This window comes from Nycticebus coucang, chromosome 9, assembly GCF_027406575.1.
Source record: "Nycticebus coucang isolate mNycCou1 chromosome 9, mNycCou1.pri, whole genome shotgun sequence".
In the NCBI taxonomy this organism is placed as follows: domain Eukaryota; kingdom Metazoa; phylum Chordata; class Mammalia; order Primates; family Lorisidae; genus Nycticebus; species Nycticebus coucang.
Window position 1 is genome coordinate 128,897,703 of NC_069788.1, and position 20,574 is coordinate 128,918,276.

Here is a 20,574-nt window from a genome sequence, read left to right on the forward strand (position 1 = left end):
CGGGCAGCTCAGAGGGCGGGGCCTTGGGGGCGGGGCCTCGGGGCCCAGACCCGGAAGCGGGGCGGGACTTTGGGGCGGTCGCCTGGGTTACCGGGAGGCGGGACCGCAGCGATCGCCGTGGCCCGGATGTCCGACGCGGCGGCCGAATCCGCTGATCCCAGAGCTTCTGCGGAGAGACCCACGGGCTACTAATGGGTAGGTGATCGCGGGATCCGAGAAGCACGCTGGACTTTGTCCCGGCTTCTTCCACACACGGCTGGCTCGGCTCTCTGTGGGCGGCCCTCGGTGGCGGCGCGTCCTCGCCCCTGCGCCGGCCCGGGCCTCCTCCCGGCCGGGTGCTGCCCCCTGCTCTGTACGCGCTGCCGCGGGAGGCCGGTCGCGTGCGGGGAAGGCCGCCCTTGTTCAAATTGCCGCGTGGGTCCCTTTGTTAATGTGGAGGAAAGACATAACAAGAGGCGACAGCAAAATTAAAAGCGAGTGCCGTAGTGAGGAAAAACCGTCAAGGAAGCGAAAGCGGATTGCTGTCTCCAGCTTCGACCTGAAACTAAGTTTACAGTGCTCATCACAAAGGGGCAAGGCTGTTGCAAAAAAGAAAACAGAAAAAGAAACATTCCTCCCAACTTAAAATTTTAGTTATCTTTCCCCAATGGAATGAAAGGGAAAGTTGAACAGAGAGTTGAGCCAGAATTTTCTTTGGTGGATGATGAGCTGTTGAGTTTACCATACTGATTTTCAGGCCTTTTTTGAGAAACTTTAGATTATTTATATTCAAATGTTTTTATAAAGTGTCTACTAAATGTGAAGCCCATACGGAAGAAGCTTCCGATTATTTAACCTCTACCTTCTCGAAAAATTTGAAACCATTCATTCCCATGTGTTAGTTTAGAAAATTGTGATTACAGTTTGTTAAAAAATGAGCGACATTTGAGAGAAGCCTATGGATTTAAAAATCTAAGTCATAAATTTGTTAAAAGTGAAATATTAAACTTGAGGCATTTTAGTCAATGCTATTTATATTTTTTTTTAGCAGGGTAAAGAGAAAGAAATGAAGTTGACTTGAATTTGAAAGGAGAAAGGGCATTATAGACCAAGCGGTCTTTATGTTCGAATTCATGAAGAATTTGGGAAATGATTTATTCAAGTATAGTTAAATTCAGATTTAGACCGTTATTTGTTAGGGGTTTTTTCCATGTTAGACTGAAGGTTTTTACAGGGCAGGGCCTCTGTCATGTTTCTCTATGGACCTTTGATGGCCCCCAACCAGTGAAATCTGGCACTCAATACGGGTACATTTTATTGAATGAATGGATCAATAAATGAAGGGGATCATATGTCACTAATGGAAAAAAAAAAAAAAAGAACTTAAGTAATTTCTCCCTGTGGATGAAGTTAAAAGACTATCTGTCGGTCCTGAGTTTTTCTTGTAAACAAGAGCTGTCTTTTATTTCCCTAAACCTCGAGATCAGGAGATTAATTCTAAGACAGTGGTTGCTAAATATTGGTCAGAAGCCTAGTGACAGCTTTGATGAAATTTTTACCAATCCTCAATAGAAATGATAAAAGCCAGGACAGTATGGGAGGAGTTTTTTATAAACCTGAATTTATTTACCCTAAAGACCTGCCCTCTAGTCTGCAATTAGGCTCTTTATGCTTTTCTGGTGTGAAAATGTGTTCTTTTATTGAACAAAAGTGATAATAGATTATGTACCTTACATGTATGTGCTTAATGTTCTGACTGGGCAAAATAAAAGGTAATGACTTATTGGTACTCTGACTTTAAAAAAATTTTTTTGAACTTATAATTAATGAAATTCAAAAGTGTAATCAAGCAGAGTGGCTGTCCAGACCCAATGGAGACATACCGCATTAGGCTGTGAGATCTGGGGATAGATCCTCTGCTGGTCGAGGTCCTTAGTCATAAGAACAGTATTAACTCCAAGTTTTCAGGATAACTTTCTACAGAGTCACAAAAAGAGACATTTAAGTTTAAAAATAAATCTTCAGTATATTTGTATGCCATTTAAAAATTTGAAACCGTGTTGAGCTATTTCTATCAAGTGTTTAAGTTATTGTGTTAGTTTTTTATAATCACAAAAGATATTACTTAAAGTTTTTATAATCACAAAAGATGTTACTATATTGGCATTTGTTTTTAAAAAGCTGTCGATATTCAACCAGCATGCCTTGGACTTTATTGTGGGAAGACCCTATTATTTAAAAATGGCTCAACTGAAATATATGGAGAATGTGGGGTAAGTCTTTTGTTTGTATTTCATTTGTAAAGTCTCTTTGCTTTTGAAATATTTTCACATGTAGAATCCTTTTTCTTTTATATACTCAGTAATGTATAAAAGAATATAGAGGCATTAATAAAATACTTGTGTTTTCACATTCATGTCTATAATACATCTTTCTTGACAGTCACAATTATTAAGTATTTTAAAGCATTTTATAATTTTATAGTAATTTCAAATTCCCTTTTTCATAATTTAGCAGGATGATTTATACAGTAAGTTAACATTACAAATCTAGGCAATTTCTCTGCAGTTATTCATACGTGATGTTAATAAATAGGTTTCTCATTGAATGTTAGTCATCTATTTTAGTAACCTAGTTAAAAAAAAAGAATCCTTGAAGAATATTGAATAGATATATCATATGCAATGTAGGTTTTTTTTTTCATTTGACTTATGCTTTCTGTTTTTGTTTCTGAAAGTTATACATGTAAACATTAAATGTATAAACTGAACTTGAAATGTATAAACTTACATGTAAACTTCAATGTATAAACTGAAATGACAGGTTTTATAAAATTGTTTTTGGGGGGAATGTTAGTATTCTAAAATAATATCTGTACACAACTGTTGCTTTTCTATATTGTAGGTATGCCCAAGAGGACAGAGAACAAATGCACAGAAGTATTGTCAGCCTTGCACGGAGTCTCCGGAACTTTATGATTGGCTTTATCTTGGATTCATGGCAATGCTTCCTCTTGTTTTACATTGGTTCTTCATTGAATGGTACTCAGGGAAAAAGAGGTTAGCACATTCTGTAAATGTATGTGGACGGACTGAGGTTGGAATAGTTATCATTTAGAAGACATTGTCAAGTAACTGTGCTCCGTGTGTTGTAAAGGTGGTACATCTCTTGTCCTTAACATGCAGTAACTTGTTACTGCAACAAGAAAATGTAATGATAGGGTGTGCCTTATTAAGGGAACTGTCTTTTGTTTTACTCTAAATGATCTTGAAAAGAGTTTCTTTGAATTTTTTTTCAACTATAATCTTTACTGTTTTTATATATATAAAAAGAAGATGATTATGATTACAAGATATTTGTTGTTATGGAACAAATACTTTGCAATTTAATGCTAATAATCTAGTATAATATAGTTAAAAATGATACAGCTGTAACCTGATTATGAAAACTCACACTAACTCATTGGGTCAACACACATTATTGAGCACTGTGCCTTATTTTGGAAGATAGCGGGAGGAGAAACCAAATTAACTGACATGGCTTGTAGTGATAATCTTATGGAGAAGACATCATTAATTGTAAATCAGTCTTAGAAATATAGTGGGAGAGTTATAAACAAAATGCTCTCAGTCATAAAGAATTGAGAGATAAATTGTGCCCGATGGAATCAGAAACACTTTCAAAAGAAGAACATTTTATGTGGAGGAAAGTGCATGATAAGTGGGAGGGAGGTGTGAAGAGTGGTCTGGAGCAGCCAGAGTGTGGGTGGCAAATAACAGAGAGGTGATAAAAGGAGAGAGGGCGGGGCGGTATAGAGAGGAGAGAGGGCGGGGCGGTATAGAGAGGAGAGAGGGGGAGGCGGTGTCGAGAGGAGGGGGGCGGGGCGGTATAGAGAGGAGAGGGGGAGGCGGTATAGAGAGGAGAGAGGGGGAGGTGGTATAGAGAGGAGAGAGGGGGAGGCGGTATAGAGAGGAGAGAGGGCGAGGCGGTATAGAGAGGAGAGAGGGCGGGGCGGTATAGAGAGGAGAGAGGGCGGGGCGGTATAGAGAGGAGAGAGGGCGGGGCGGTATAGAGAGGAGGGGGGCGGGGCGGTATAGAGAGGAGAGAGGGCGGGGAGGTATAGAGAGGAGAGAGGGCGGGGCGGTATAGAGAGGAGAGAGGGGGAGGCGGTGTTGAGAGGAGAGAGGGGGAGGCGGTATAGAGAGGAGAGAGGGGGAGGCGGTGTCGAGAGGAGGGGGGCGGGGCGGTATAGAGAGGAGAGAGGGCGGGGCGGTATAGAGGAGAGAGGGCGGGGCGGTATAGAGAGGAGAGGGGGAGGCGGTGTTGAGAGGAGAGAGGGCGGGGCGGTATAGAGAGGAGAGAGGGCGGGGCGGTATAGAGAGGAGAGAGGGGGAGGTGGTATAGAGAGGAGAGAGGGGGAGGCGGTGTCGAGAGGAGGGGGGCGGGGCGGTATAGAGAGGAGAGAGGGCGGGGCGGTATAGAGAGGAGAGAGGGCGGGGCGGTATAGAGAGGAGAGGGGGAGGCGGTGTTGAGAGGAGAGAGGGCGGGGCGGTATAGAGAGGAGAGAGGGCGGGGCGGTATAGAGAGGAGAGGGGGAGGCGGTGTTGAGAGGAGAGAGGGCGGGGCGGTATAGAGAGGAGAGAGGGCGGGGCGGTATAGAGAGGAGAGAGGGGGAGGCGGTATAGAGAGGAGAGAGGGCGGGGCGGTATAGAGAGGAGAGAGGGCGGGGCGGTATAGAGAGGAGAGAGGGCGGGGTGGTATAGAGAGGAGAGAGGGGGAGGTGGTATAGAGAGGAGAGAGGGGGAGGCGGTGTCGAGAGGAGGGGGGCGGGGCGGTATAGAGAGGAGAGAGGGGGAGGCGGTATAGAGAGGAGAGAGGGGGAGGTGGTATAGAGAGGAGAGAGGGGGAGGTGGTATAGAGAGGAGAGAGGGGGAGGCGGTGTCGAGAGGAGGGGGGCAGGGCGGTATAGAGAGGAGAGAGGGGGAGGCGGTATAGAGAGGAGAGAGGGGGAGGTGGTATAGAGAGGAGAGAGGGGGAGGTGGTATAGAGAGGAGAGGGGGGAGGCGGTGTCGAGAGGAGGGGGGCAGGGCGGTATAGAGAGGGGGAGGCGGTATGGAGAGGAGAGAGGGCGGGGCGGTATAGAGAGGGGGAGGCGGTATAGAGAGGAGAGAGGGGGAGGCGGTATAGAGAGGAGAGAGGGGGAGGCGGTATAGAGAGGAGAGAGGGGGAGGCGGTATAGAGAGGAGAGAGGGCCGGGCGGTATAGAGAGGGGGAGGCGGTATAGAGAGGAGAGAGGGGGAGGCGGTATAGAGAGGAGAGAGGGGGAGGCGGTATAGAGAGGAGAGAGGGGGAGGCGGTATAGAGAGGAGAGAGGGGGAGGTGGTATAGAGAGGGGGAGGCGGTGTCGAGAGGAGAGAGGGCGGGGCGGTGTCGAGAGGACGGGGGGCAAGGGGGTGTAGAGAGGAGAGGGGGCAAGGGGTTGTAGAGAGGAGAAGGGCAAGGCATTGTAGAATGGAGGGAGGGCAAGGCGGTATAGAAAGAGAGGGCAAGGTGGGTTGAGGCCCCACTGTAGACGTTCTTGATCAGGATGCGAACTTTATTCTACTCAGAACAGGGAATCAAATTCTACTTTAGTAATTATCAGTCCTGCTGATTTTCTTTTAGTTCATATAAGTTCTCTGGATCTTTCCTGCCTCATGTCCCTTACTCCGATCTCTTTTTGCTGCCTGAAATTCTTCTTCATGTGACTGTATTTTTACCTAACTGCCTTCTTTTCCTTCAGACTTCAGTTTAACTGTCACCTGCGTAGAGAGGCCTTCCCTGGCCCTTGTTTTTCCTTTTCCGTAGCTCTTCTCATGTTGTTGTTTTCTCTTTAGCCCTTGACACTCCCCCCACCCTTGACTAAGTGCCATAGGCAGCGGCCATCTCTGTCATCCTCCATGGAGTTGCCAGAGACTAACATAGCACTGGCACTTGAGAGATGCTCACTATTTGCGGAGTGAATCATTTATTGGTAAAGATTTCTGTCTAAGGAATTATTAGATGTGTATTTTAGAAAGATAATTTCTGTGGGGGAAGATTAGAGGTGAACATATTAGAGGACTGCTGTCAAAGAAATAGTGACAGGCAGACTATAGTAGTGGGAATGGAACTAGAAAGGATGGTCAGGTGGAAATAGAATCAGCAGTTTTCTGGATCTACCTGATAAAGCCAGGGTGATTATTTACGTTGGGAAGGCAGTCTTTATTTTTCAGAAGGACTTATAAAAAGACTTAAAATAGCAGCTCTCAGTGTGCATTTAATTTCTGTTATGGAATGATGAGACTGAATGAGAGTGAAAAAGGAGATGTGATCAATTTAAAGCTAAAATGGAATAATTGCTTAGTTACTGGCTGGAACTTCTCAGCCCAAAGTAGAGAAGAGGTAGGAAGCATAGGGACGTGCCTCACCAAATGCGCTTGGATTTAAACACCAGACATGTTGCGGGGAGACACTGGGAGCAGAGAACACAAGTTGGTTTGCGAGTAGAACAGAGGAGCAACTAATGTTCAGGCGAGAAAGGAGGTGGGTTTAAACAAGAGGTAGTTTGTACAACTATACTTTGCCTTGGAAATTGATAGCAAGGAACAGTTGCATTTTCCAGGGACATCACACTTAAAGTCAGGAGTGATTGGGGCTGAAACAGTGTTAAGAAATGTTTATAAAACCTGGGAGAACCCCAGAGCTGATCTTGAAGGATACACAAATATGTGAAATGTGTTTTGAGGTGGAGCATGATGCTTGGGAGTGCAAGGAAAGCTAAAGTAATACAGCCTGGCTGGAGGTGTGGAAGGTGATATTAGGGAGGGATATTTGTCCAGAATGGTGGAGTGGACTTAGAAGTTTAGTAAGGGCAGTATCAGATTTCATTTGGTAAATATCTGGCTGATGGCAGATATTAAAACATAAATACAATTGGGCTAAAAACTATTGAGAAAAAGAGCTAAAAGCAGTTTAGTATGTATTTACTTCCAGCAGAGAGAGAGGTCTGGAGGGGAGATACACAGAAGGAAATTGTTGACAATGTTCTAGTTACTGGGTTTAGTGAGCTTACAGTATTTATTATATTACTATACTTTATAATGAATATATGTTACATGTCATCTTTTGTGTATCTTTATATTAAGATAATTAAAAATGATGTATAAAAACCTTTAAGATACTTTTAATAACAATTTGGCAAGATACTAAAGCTGTAAGGTAGATTTGAGTTCTCTTCTGTTAGCTGTTACTAGCTCAGTGTTATCTGCAATGAGTATCCCTTTTTGGAAAATAAGCTTATTGTTTTATGAGTGGTTCTCATGTATGTTTGGCTTTTCTAATCTACCAGGGGTGCCAAAAATATGTGTACACGTTTTAAGAGATATTATCTATGTATTACTGTTTGAAGTTGAATTGAATGATGGTCGGAACATGTAGTATGACATTCACTCAAAAGGTGACTTTAACCAAATGAATGTCAACATCACCAGGTGACAGGCAGGACAAAGAAAATGGCAGAGGAACAGTTGTCATTTGAGGAGCCCAAGACCATCTGAAGTGGTGTTTGAGAATGTTGTGCAAGTACGACGACAAAGGAGACATGAGTGTGCAACGGAACCTCCCCCACGCACACAGCTGCACACACTCGTGACCAGTGTGCGACGCACTGTGCTGTGTGTGACGTGCACAGGGGAGGTCCGGGAGGCCTTGCACAGCAGCAGTCCCGCTGGTGCTGTGGTGTTGGAACAGTTCCCCCCTCCCTGTCCACCAGGCAGTGTGCACATGGGACAGGAGTCAGCAGATGAAGCGTATGACACATTCTGGAAAAAGTGAAATGGACAGTTTTTATCCCAAGATTATTACAGGCACCGAGACGCAAGAGCCAACTCCATGAAAATTTCCCAGGACAATGGATGGGACGAAAACGTGTGGTTGAGTTTCCCCCATATCTCCTGACTTAACACGACCCGACTTCTACCTATGGACCTTACAGGATGCGGGGTACCCTAGCAAACTGGCTACACTGGCAGTATTTTGGGACAAAACTGAAATGGCACGTGCAGTGATACCAGTGCACTTTGGTCAGCGGTGCTCAAGGGGTAGTTCACTGTGATCAGAACTGTCTGGATGCTGATGGGGACCACTTGGAGCAACTCTTGTAATAGCAAAAGTCAAACATGACTTGTACTCGCCTTTTGTTATCAGTGTGTGTTGAGTATTTACAATTTTAATTCATTTTTTCTTTTCTTAAAATGTGTAGATATTTTTTGGCACCTTATGTATTTAGAAGACTTTTTTTGTTTCAAGGTTTTTCAGTTAAACATGTACATATTTTCTGTAGTGTAAAGGTTTTTCAGTTAGACATGTACATATTTTATCAAAGCCATTTAAATATTGAAATTGTTTTGGTAATCAGGCCTCTGTTCTTTTGTCCCTGTAGTTCCAGTGCCCTTTTCCAGCACATCACAGCATTGTTTGAATGCAGTATGGCAGCTGTCATCACCTTACTGGTGAGCGACCCGGTTGGTGTGCTTTACATCCGTTCATGCCGAGTACTGATGCTTTCTGACTGGTACACGATGCTGTACAATCCCAGTCCAGACTACGTCACCACGGTGCACTGCACTCACGAAGCTGTCTATCCACTGTAAGTATTTGTTTGGATTTCAGATGATTTTTTAAAACTCTTATTATATATTTCATGGACTTTGAAGATTAAAAACAGGCTTGGGTTTGAAACCTGGGTCTGCCAGCTGCTATTATCTTGAGCATGTTAACAGCCTCTTAAAAACCTCAGTTTCCCCATTGGTTAAATAGAAATAATGATACCTTCTAAAGTATTGAGAGGATAAATGAGTCTACACATTATCGGAGACGAGTAGTTCCTTACGTACAGGAGATACCTGTAGCTGTCATGTTAGAGTGCTTGGGTTGGTAGTGTTCTTGATGAGGGTTTTTTTCCAAACAGGTATAATTTCTATCAGAATATTTTGTTAGAAATAACAAATTCATAAGATTCTGCATATTATCCTAGACTGTTCCATTTCTAGGAATTCTGTAAGTTGGTGGTGGACACTTTGATGTGTCTGCTATGTATGTTTTCACAGTTGTAGCGAGTTTCCATAACATAATATGCTTGATGAAATTAGTCCTTTTGAGCAAATTCATAATTAGTAAAGCATTGAAAACATATATGTGCATATATGTAAAAATGTAATCTTCGGGAAACATGATTCAGATACAGAGACATGAAAATCTTCTTTTCTACCTGGCAGCCATTAAGTCCTGCAAATTACTTTTTATATAACTGTAGTTTATATGTCAAAGACCACAGTAAGGACCCGTAGTGTCCCTTTTGTTAGTTCATTGATCGATGGAGCTGTTGTCCATCAGCTGTTGTCACCTTGTTGTCATCTGCTGACCTAGGGACTTGTGGAACTTAAACTGGTCCTATTTAGAAAACTTACATGAATTGGGTATCATATTTAAATTAGACATACAGTCATTTTATTTAAAACAAAATAAGATTCATTTACTGATAGTTATATTTATTGTAATATTTGTAAAGTATAAGATTAGAAGAGTGATAGCAGACAGGTGCTCCCAGCCCTTGTTTTGCTCCTAGAATAGCCACACCTAATTTGTGACAGCGTTTGTTCCTGCGGTGTTGGCTGTCACTTCAGAGTCTTGCCATAGCTCTCTTGATCAATAAGAATCTTCACATAACTCGATTGATTAGGACAATCTCCATCTATTCACTGTCTTTGAATTAAGTATTTTTTTTAAAGTAATTTGACCAGTAGTTACTGTGGAACACATCTGCTTTGTTTCATTAATTATACAAAATAATGATTTTTCAATATTATGGGATGATATAGTATATTATGGTATAGGATTTATGCATGTTATTTGCTTCATGCAAACATTCTAAACTGAAATGTGTGGCCAGACTAAGCTACTCAAAGTCATAGTAATTTTTTTTCTTTTGCAAGTTGGGACACTGTTACATCAACAAGTGAAGGCTGTTTTTCCCAGAGGCGTGTATAGCGTGATGCTTTACTGATAAATACAGTTTTGGGGGAAAACTGATATAGGCGAGGCATGGAAAAACATGTAAGCTTCTAGCATTGTAACTTACTACAAAAATAACTTCTAATATTACTAAAGTTTAAGAATGAGTTATTTAAGATGAGATATTATTACTGTTGTAGCAAAAATTAGCTTAGCTTCTCAGTAGGAGGCAGGGATTGAAAAGGGGAGGAAGGGAGAAGATGCAGGGCTCTGGGGGAAGGAGAGGGCAGGAAGAGGTGTCCCCTTCCAGAGACGGGTTTCCTAGTTCATTTGCAGCGGTAAAACATGGTGGTTTCCTCCTGGTTGAGATAACAATCTTTTTGGAGCTCTTAAGGAACTACAAGTTGTGGTAATGGGCAGATTTCATTTTCTGTTGGTGCTGGTAGTGAGTGGCATAACTAGACAAAAAACTCACCGCCCAAGAGGTGCATTAGAGTATAGGGCTGGACCTAAAAGTGTCACACAACACAAGAACACAGTGTTACTGAGCTGTGGGGGGGGAAGCGAAAGGTCAGAATCTCCCTTGTATAAAAAGAGGGTGTGAGTAGGAAGATAGTAAAAGTAACATGAGAATCCTAATGAGAAAAGAAGCCACAGAAGTTACGGAAAATACTTTTGAAAATATGTGTATATGTATTGAAATCCCATTCAAAATAAAATGCTAGAAACTATCGTCTGTTGACAGAGTTATTTTTACAACTTTTTTTCTGATTATAAAAATTGTATTTATAAAAGGATAATTACACTACAGAACATTTCTTTTTTGGTGGTTTTTTAGAGACAGGATTACACTCTGTTACCCAGGCTGAAGTGCAGTGGCACAATCATAGCTCACTATAACCTCAATCTTCTGGTTTAAGCCATCCTCCCACCTCAGTCTCCCGAGCAGCTGGGACTAAAGGTGCATGCCACCATACCTGGCTAATTTTTAAAGAATTTTTTTATAGAGACAGGGTTTCTTTATGTTGCCCAGGTTGGTTTTGAAACAGCCTCCTCCGACAGTGCTGGGATTACTGGTAGGAGTCACTGTGTCTAGCCATAGGACATTCCAGAAACGTGGAAAAGCATACATCACATAAAATAATTTGTAATTCTGTTCCTTGAGATGACCACTGCTAAAAAGTTTATCTTTCCAGTTTTATTTCTTCAAGTGTATATATTCATTTTAAAGAATATTAAGGCTGGACTATAACATGCTGTTTTGTAACCTACTTGTCACTTAACTGTATTAGGCATAGTTAGTTTTGTTCTTTCATAACTAAATTTTTTTTTTTTTTAATTTCAGGTTAATTTGAGGGTACAAAGAATTAGGTTACAGTTTTTGCATTTGGTAGGTAGAGTCTCTGTTGTAGTAGTGTCCCGCCCCCAGGAAGTGTGCCATCTACCCCTCACATGGTGCCTATCAAGTGGGAGCACACCAACCTCCCTTCCACCTCCCTCCACTCATCTTGAATTGAATTGAGTTTTTCTCTTGTGTGGGCATGTATTAGATTATCTACTGGCTTCATACTATTAGCATTGAGTACATTGGATACTTGCTTTTCCGTTTTTTTTTTTTTTTGTACTTTGCTAAGGAGAATGATTTGATTCCACCCAGGTTAAAACAAGAGATGTAAAGTCTCCATCTTTTTATGGCTGAATAGTATTCCACGATAGGCATATGCCACAGTTTGGTTAATCCATTCCTAGGTTGATGGGCATTTAGTTGTTTCTGCATCTTGGAGATTGTAAATTGAGCTGTGATACATAATCTAGTGCAAATATCCTTATGATAAAATGATTTTATTCTTCTGGGTAGATGCCTAGTGATGGGATTGCAAGATCAAATGGAAGTTCTATTTTGAGTTCTTTGAGGATTGTCCATACTTCTTTCCAAAGAGGCTGTATTAGTTTGTGGTCCCACTAACAGTGTAACAGTGTTTTCCTTTCTCCGCATCTGCACCAGCGGGACTTTGTGATATGGGCTAGGCTCACTGGGGTTAGGTGGTATCTTAGAGTGGTTTTGATTGGCATTTCTCTGATGATTAGGGATGATGAGCATTTTTTCTAATGTTTGTTAGCCTTTTGTTAGCCATTTTCAAATGTTTGTCTGTCTTCCTCGGAGAAGGTTTTGTTCACGTGTCTTGCCCAGTGATAGATGGGATTATTTGCTCTTTTTTTGGTGATTAATTTTAGTTCTCTGTAGATTCTAGTTTATCAACCCTTTGTCAGGTTCATAACATGCAAATATCTTTTCCCATTTTGAAGGTTGTCCGTTTGCTTTAATTGTGTCCTTAGCTGTACAGAGGCTGTTCAGTTTAATTAAGTCCCATTTGTTTATTTTTGCTGTTGTTGTGATTGCCACTGAAGTCCTCTTTATAAAATCCTTCCCCAGACCGTCATCCATAAGAGTTTTCCCCACATTTTCTTCTAGGATTTATATCATTTCAAGTGTTAGATTTAAGTCTTTTATTCATCTTGAGTCAGTTTTTGTAAGTGGTGAAAGGTGTGGGTCCTGTTTCAGTCTTTTACATGTGGTTATCCAGTTCTCCCAGCACCTCTTATTGAATAGGGATTCTTTTCCTCAGGGTATGCTTTTGTTGTTTATCAAAGACTGGATGGCATTAAGTCTCTATTTTTGTCGTAATGTCATGCTGTTTTTATCACTGTGGACTTGTCGTATAACCTGAAGTCTGATAGAGTGATGCCTCTGGCTTTGTTTTTATTATAAGAGTAAATAGCCTTGGCTATAAGGGTTTTTTTTCTGGTTCCATACAAAACAAAGAACTATTTTTTCCAGTTCTTCAAAGTACGCTATTTAATGGGGATTGCATTGAATCTATAGATTGTTTTGGGTAGTATAGAGATCCTTCACCTCCTTTATTAGGTATATTTCTAGGTATTTCATTTTCTTTGACGCTACTATGTAGGGAATTATGTCTTTGATTTGCTTCTCAACGTAGCTGTTATTGGCATAGACATAGACTAATGATTTGTGGACATTGACTTTATACCCTCAGACATTACCATATTTCTTACGTTCAGGAGTCTTGTGGTTAAGTCTCTGGGGTTTTCTAAATGTAAGATGATATCATTAGCAAAGAGCGAGAGTTTATCCTCATAACTAGATTGTTAATGGCTGCATAGTATTCCAGCACAAATGTACTATAAAATGTAAGCAGTTTTCTACTGTTGAATATTTTCTTCCTGTGTTTTATTATAAGTGATTTAATAAAAATCCTCATGTGGAAAGCTTACTGTGCATCCTTAATTGCTTTTGTATGATAAATTTCTATAAGTAAAATTGCTGGATCAAAGAGTATAAACATTTTTAGCATTTTTTATAGACATTTCCAAATTGCCTAGGAAAGAACCATTGTACTCTGGCTAGCAGTATGTGAGGTACTGTTTGGCCAACCTTACACAAATCTGAACATCCAATGGGTTGACTTAATAGGTTTTTTAAACTTTTTTAAGGGCCTTTGATTTAAAAATGATCAGGGATAAAAGCATTTTTGAAACATTTTTGATGTTACAAATTTTTTTATTTTCCAGATACACCATTGTATTTATCTATTATGCATTCTGCCTGGTGTTGATGATGCTGCTCCGACCTCTTCTGGTGAAGAAGATTGCATGTGGATTAGGGAAGTCTGATCGGTTTAAAAGTATTTATGCTGCACTTTACTTCTTCCCAATTTTAACCGTGCTTCAGGCAGTTGGTGGAGGGCTTTTATGTAAGTTTGATGAATAAGTCAATTAAATATATGTAATAGTATTTTCTCTGAATTTAATTTTGGGGCTTTCTTTTTTGATAGTCTTTTTAATTTATGAAAATAAACCTTAGTGTATATTTTTGCTTAAACATAGACTCAGTATTATTATAAAAGAAAAATGGGGTTTCTTAGGATGGAATAGAAATTCTCAAGAAATCTGGCTACTAATCAAAACTGATTTCTGTTTAGAGAATTCTTTTAATTTGAAGCTCATAACCAAATTGAAAGTTTTTAAAAACCTAAGTAGATAATAAAAAGTAAACACTGGCTTTTATTCAAAAGTATTTGGAAATTAGTCTTGATAATATATGCTATTTATTATCAAGGAGGGCCTCAGATTTCTAAATTCCTGTATGAAAATCTTTTAGATACAGCCAAAAAATCCTCAAAATATCTTTTATTTTACTATAACCGTTCATTTATTCAGTAACCATTTAGACTGAACTGTGACTCAGAAGAGTAAGCGGAAGTCACCTTTAAAAGGTTCATGTACTGCTAGTAGGTTAAGCAGGGAAGCTGTACATAGCTGAGAAAACGCAGGATGATTCTTTTGAATGTGTGACATTGAGCATTCAAGCATGTAGGATACCATGCCTTACAGGGAGCCTACCAGGGTGCAGAGGTCTTCTGGCCTAAAGGAACTGGGAAAAACTGGATATCATTATGCAAGCAGTATAGCTTGGTAATGTAATTTGGTAATAGTTTGGGAAAATAATTTGTTTCAGGTCCGATATTTTGGAGTTGATAGAATGCCCAAGGGAAAGGGAGATTAGAGATTACTCAGGGGTCTGTTGTTCCCCATATTCTGGCTGACAGATAAACTGTTTCTTCTGGCCTCTGCAGTATTTGAAAATCTGTAGTTTCCTCTGGCTCCTACCACTCCTTGGTTCCCTGTTAGATTTGGGCCACTTTGGTTACACACTCAAAGTTGCTATTCTTGCTCTAGGGAATAGAGGTCTGCTCTTAAAAGGATGTAGGCAGAAGAGTGACATGGTAAGATTTGCGTTGCAGAAAGCTTGATAGCCTGGAAGATGGCTCCACAGGGCTAAAGGACCTGGGTGTCAGTTAAGAGATACTGACCTTTGGTAGAGGAACACTGGGTGTGGGGAGCAAATAGGTTGGTGAAGAGAAATGAGTTCCATTTTGGTACTCACGGAATATCCAGAAGATGAAAGATAGTTTTTATCAGTCTGGAGGTTAAGAGAAACATCTAGGCCGGAAACAGTTCAGATCGGCAGCCCTAAGATCCAGTGGTGCTGGATCTTGTGTAGAACCTCTTGGTTATGAAGTGGAGGAAAGGAAAAAGCAGCCCAGGGCAGGAGAAGGTTGGGAAAGTTAACCCAGGGGGCCTGCTGGACCCATTGCTTCCTATTTCCTGTATTGTGGCTTCTTACGTTGAAAAATGCCTTTTCCCACACTGAATGTTTTTAGGTCATTTTGTTAACAAGCCTCCACTCAGAACACATTCATGGGAGAATTACCCCATTAGCAATAAACATAAATTTATGAGATCTGCTGAGATAAGTCAAAGAGATTTGCATCTGAACCACTGGGGAAACTAAAATGCAGAGCCTCAGACTGTCCCCTAGACCTAGTTGCACAAAATCTGAAGTTGTTTTGTACTAGAATTTAAGGCCCGCTCTAAATCCTGTCTCTAGTCCACAGGCTGCCTCCACTCCTCACACATTTGGGCTTCCTTAGCAACGTTTTTATCTTGCTTTTTACTGATGTAGATTTTTTTCTACCTAGTCTTAAATTTATATCATTCACAACATTGTTTGGTTATTTATAAATTAAATGGTGTGTTTCTTAATGGCTGATGGAAGACCTAATCACTGCCTATGAAGTAAAAGATTCTACGTGTCAAACAAGTTATTCACTCAAGTTGGAGTCGAGCCTCTAGAGTTAATTCAGAGTTTCTGACTGGTGCATCCTAAATTAACATTTGAAATTGTTCCAAAAGGATTCTGCTACAATATAAAATGATTAGTAGTTTTCATAAACTGAAGTTGTTTTTAAAAGAATTGTGTGAAAATAATTCAAGGTATTTTTTTTTCAATTAGTTCATTTATTTTGGCGTGCTATAAATTTGAAACACTTATTTTTGTAAGACAAAAATTTGCTTCATGAATTATTACTGTACTGTATTTGAAGTTGGGATTTCCAGATTTCTGGTATTAAGAACATAACTTATTAGACCTACTTAGATCTGTTTATCCTTAGAGGTTTGTAGGTAAATGAACTTTTCTAAAGATTAAAGTTTAATTACTGACAGATAACCTTTTTTGCCCAAGGTTCTCTACCTGGACCACAAAACACAGGAAGTTATTTGCTGGCACCATTCTAGATGGCACAGTAGAGAAGTTTTTTTACGTTTAATGGATACCATAATCTAGGGATCTCCAAAGTCTGGCCAAGGATGGTTTTTCATTTTTAAATGGTTAAAAAAAAAAAATCAACAGTTGTATTTTTTGAGTTGTGCATTAAGATGTCTTAGAAGCCAGGCAGGTCCCTTCCTTCCTGCTGCACAGGCCTGCCTTCCTGCTGCAGAGTCGGGTGACGGGGACACTTTATGGCTGGCAAGGCTAAAACTATTTTTCCATCTGGCCCTTTCCAGAAAACATTTGCTAGCCCTTGCCTTGGGGCCTTAGGACTGAAATCTCATAGAACTGCTTGAGAAAGTCTTCAATGCTGAGGAGAATTATACAGTTTGAATTTTTTTATGGGTCATTCAAAAAATGTGTTTAATTTCCAAAATATACCACTGCTTATCTTTCAGATTATGCCTTCCCCTATATCATATTAGTGTTATCTTTGGTTACTCTGGCTGTGTACATGTCGGCTTCTGAAATCGAGGTAGGAAGTCTTTTTCCTTTGTTAAAGATTTTTTTGATATATTTGACAATTGACTCGAACGGTACATAAGATACAATATGGTACAACTGATTGTTTTAGTAATCCTTTGCTAATTGAAGTCACTTGGTAGCTTTTAGCTTATTGGGAAATTAGTGAAATTGTGAAGTGGTCAGGCTTAACTATTTAGCCTAGTAGAGAAAATCATTTCTTATAATTTATCCACATAGCAAGCATACATTTATGGAAATGTTGAAACTTATTAACACTATTCTGAGAGAAACATACAAATTGTTTAGTATATGAACTGATTTTAAACTATTTTACAATGGCAACACAATACCCATCATGTAGTATATTCCATATCCTTCTATTCTTTATCCCCAATTTTATTTTCCTGATTGTGGCTATTTATTTCTTCCTGTAATGTCTGTGATATTTGGTGACATGAAGGAAACGTTAATAGACGTGCTTTTCTTGTGTGTTTCCTGTTTGGAGATGTCCATTTTGTGCCCGTAGCTTTTTGGAGTTTTCAGTGGAAGGCCACTGTGATAAAGAATTTTTTTTTTGTTTGCTTGTTTTATTTTCTATGTCTTTATTTTTCAGAATACTTTTAGCCAAAAAAAAGTGTAGTTTTGACTCATTCACAGGTCAGTGGGTAGAATAGAACATCATGTCATCACACTTAAATTTATAAATGAGAAGTAATAGTGTATTTGACTCTATAACTAGGGAAAAACATATTCATTAAAATTTAATCAAAATGAGCATTTTTGCACATTATTCCTTCACATACAATTTTCTGAAATTTACTGTCTAAAAGAGTCATGTGGCTGTTTTCATGTATTACATTTAAATGGTTGCTTTTGAATACATGAATGTCTCCGGTTTAAGAACTGATTGTTCGGAGGCTGTGCTCTAAGGGGACCAGGGTGTGATGTCTCAGGCCTCTCCCATCCTGTGCCCAACCCAGAGAAAGTAAGTTGCGAACTATCACGGAATATTGTTGAAGCCCCTTTTCTGTTATACAAATGAAAGAATGGCAAGGGGAACACCTAGACTTTGGGTAAAGTGATAGTGGAGGAGCGAAATGGGCACTTTCACGGTGACTGGTCAGTTGCTTCCATCCCTGGAGTATCCTTACTGACTTCTTTGTAATTTTTAAGCAGCTTTGCACTGTGGTTAATTAAAGAAGATAGGGGTGGCGCATGTGGCTCAAAGGAGTGGGGCACTAGCCCCATGTATGGGAGGTGGCAGGTTCAAACCGGCCCCAGCGAAAAACTGGAAAAAAAAAAAAAAAAGAAGAAGAAGATAGGCAAATTAGTTTTGGTACTTCTTTCAGCTCTAGTAAAGGATTTGAGGGAGGAAATGGGATATTTTAATAAAATGAGGTTTTCGAATTTTCATTTATTATCCGTAGTTAAGAATTAGCTATCCACTGCCAGATTAGCTTGAAACTTACTTCTCTGCCTGTGTGAATCTCTCCTGTATAAAATGTTCACATACTTCAATTCACACTCTTCCATATGAATCAGAAATAGGAAGCAGGAGGAGACTGCCTAGTTCCGGGTGAGTTGAAGAGCCATTTAGTTATAAAAGAAAATTAGCAACTTATTACAAATTTCATTTTTGTGTGTTTATTAACACATTTCGATTTTTTTTTTTTTTTTTGAGACAGAGTCTCACTCTGTCCCCCAGGCCAGAGTGCCATGTCATCATAACTAATAGCAACCTCAAACTCTTGGGTTGAAGAGATCCTCTTGGCTCAGCCTCCTGAGTAGCTGGGACTACAGGCAGCTGCCACAATGCCCAGTTAATTTTTCCATCTTTAGGAAATTTTTCTATGTTTAATTTTTCTCACTCTTGCTCAGGCTGGTCTCAAACTCCTGAGTCCAAGAGATCCACCTGCCTCAGCCTCCCAGAATGTCACAGGCATGAGCCATCACACCCAGCCATCAATACTACTTTTATATTAATTTGGTCTTTCCAATATTTTGCATATCGTGGGTTAAAGATTAAAAGAAAAAAAAAACAAAATCAATAATTTTTTTAAAAGATTAAAAGAAAATCAGAGTATTTATATTTTATTTCTGCTGCCTTCAAACTATTCTGGTACAGATTCCAGGAATGCCAGGAGTGAAGGAAGTTGGATTTATGTACCTCCTGTTCCCACCTGTACACCTAGTGGATCAGGGCAGGAAGAAAGCGTGTAAAGTAATGCAGATGTTCCCCTGAGGTGGTATCTCCCAGAAGGAACTGTAGCACTTCCAGGACTAGGACTCAGCATGTGGGCTCCTGTCTTAGTGCTGCGGCTGCTGCTTGGGTGACAGCACATCTGTGAATGTGGCGGCCACAATGGGGTGATTTCTTAAGTCCTTTCTATTTCAAACAGTTTGTGATTTTGCGGTTACAATTACGTGTGAGAATAAATAATGCATTTTAAATTAAAATATGTTCAATTATCTAGCTGATTTTGCCCGATAACTGGTCTTTTTCTTCTTTCTTTTATAAAATTATGTAGAACTGCTATGATCTTCTGGTCAGAAAGAAAAGGCTCATTGTTCTCCTCAGCCACTGGTTACTTCACGCCTATGGAATAATCTCCATTTCCAGAGTGGGTAAACTTGAGCAAGATTTGCCTCTTTTGGCTTTGGTACCTACACCGGCCCTTTTTTACTTGTTCACTGCAAAATTTACAGAACCTTCTCGGATACTCTCAGAAGGAGCCAATGGACACTGAATGAAAATTAATGCCAAAAACCTTAAGAAGTATTCTTAGTTGAAAAATAAAAGGAATTTGAAGAACATGTTAATGCTATTCTGTCATACATGGGAACAAAATTGTCATCTTATGTTTAGGTTTTGTTTTGTGTTTCTGACTTAACGGACTTTATGGTTAGAACTATAGACGTGGAAAATGGAAAACACCGTAGCACCATTCCACAGCATACAACGGTCCATCGTGCTGGAACCCCGTTAGGACGCACGGGCCTCTCCCCATGGTTCAGTTATTCTTTAGGGCAAGACCCTGTTTCTGTGTGCCCTGGCAGTGTGTTACTCCCATTTGACTAAGAAAAACTTAAACAAATACAGTCTGAACCCCTTAGCAGTGGTGTAATTGTGTGTGCCTGTTGTGTTTCAGTCTGTTTTCTACCTTAGTGAATTATGAAGACAAATGTCCTTATGGGCTCTGATAACAGACATGGAAACAAGGTATATTGTTTTTTGTTATCTATTTATTTTCACCAATACAGTATTTTGATATATTACAAAAATAGATCATAATTTATATAACCAGTTTTCTGTTTATAGTTTTGTTGAAGATTTGTTTGGATTACTATTCCTGTAGAAAAAAACAATAATAAAAGGTTAATTACAAAAAATTTCAATGTTTTGACCTTCAGTTATCTTTTGGCACAATAATAATGAATGTAATTAATGATATTCAGTAATAAGATTCATGTTTATTTCCCAAGTGAATAAATACATGTACTTATCTATTCTTTACCTCTTCTATCTCATTTCTGAAGGATATATACACATACCATACTTTATTGATCCAGATATACTTTTTTTTTTCACATTGTGACATCTCTGAATCAGAATGCATCTTACACAATTAATAAATAGCTTCTTCGATTTAATGAAATACAGAACATATACAGTATACAGACAATTCCCTGCGGTGGGCTTGTGATAGATATACTATGTTATTCATGCCTCTGAAGGCTTCAAGAGACTCATGGGCACAACCAGGGAAGCAAAATAAACTTTTTAGCATTTAACCTAATAACCTGATCAGGTTTGTGCACTTGTATTGTTTAGAAGTTTATTTACTGATTCCGCTACCTGAGGTTGGGCGAATTAGTTAAACCTCAGACATTTAAGATTCCTA

At 39.8% G+C, this 20,574-nt stretch overlaps 1 protein-coding gene across 1 annotated transcript; it reads left to right on the forward strand.

Annotated features, from left to right (window-relative positions):
* The first annotated feature begins 48 nt into the window (after positions 1-48).
* JKAMP (JNK1/MAPK8 associated membrane protein) lies at positions 49-20,175 on the forward strand. The gene is made up of 7 exons (XM_053601878.1): positions 49-195; positions 2,161-2,252; positions 2,884-3,038; positions 8,441-8,647; positions 13,606-13,787; positions 16,606-16,682; positions 19,201-20,175. Exons 1-7 carry the CDS (start codon positions 192-194, stop codon positions 19,417-19,419), a joined length of 936 nt encoding a protein of 311 aa, XP_053457853.1. The 5' UTR covers positions 49-191; the 3' UTR covers positions 19,420-20,175.
* The last annotated feature ends 399 nt before the right edge of the window (positions 20,176-20,574 follow it).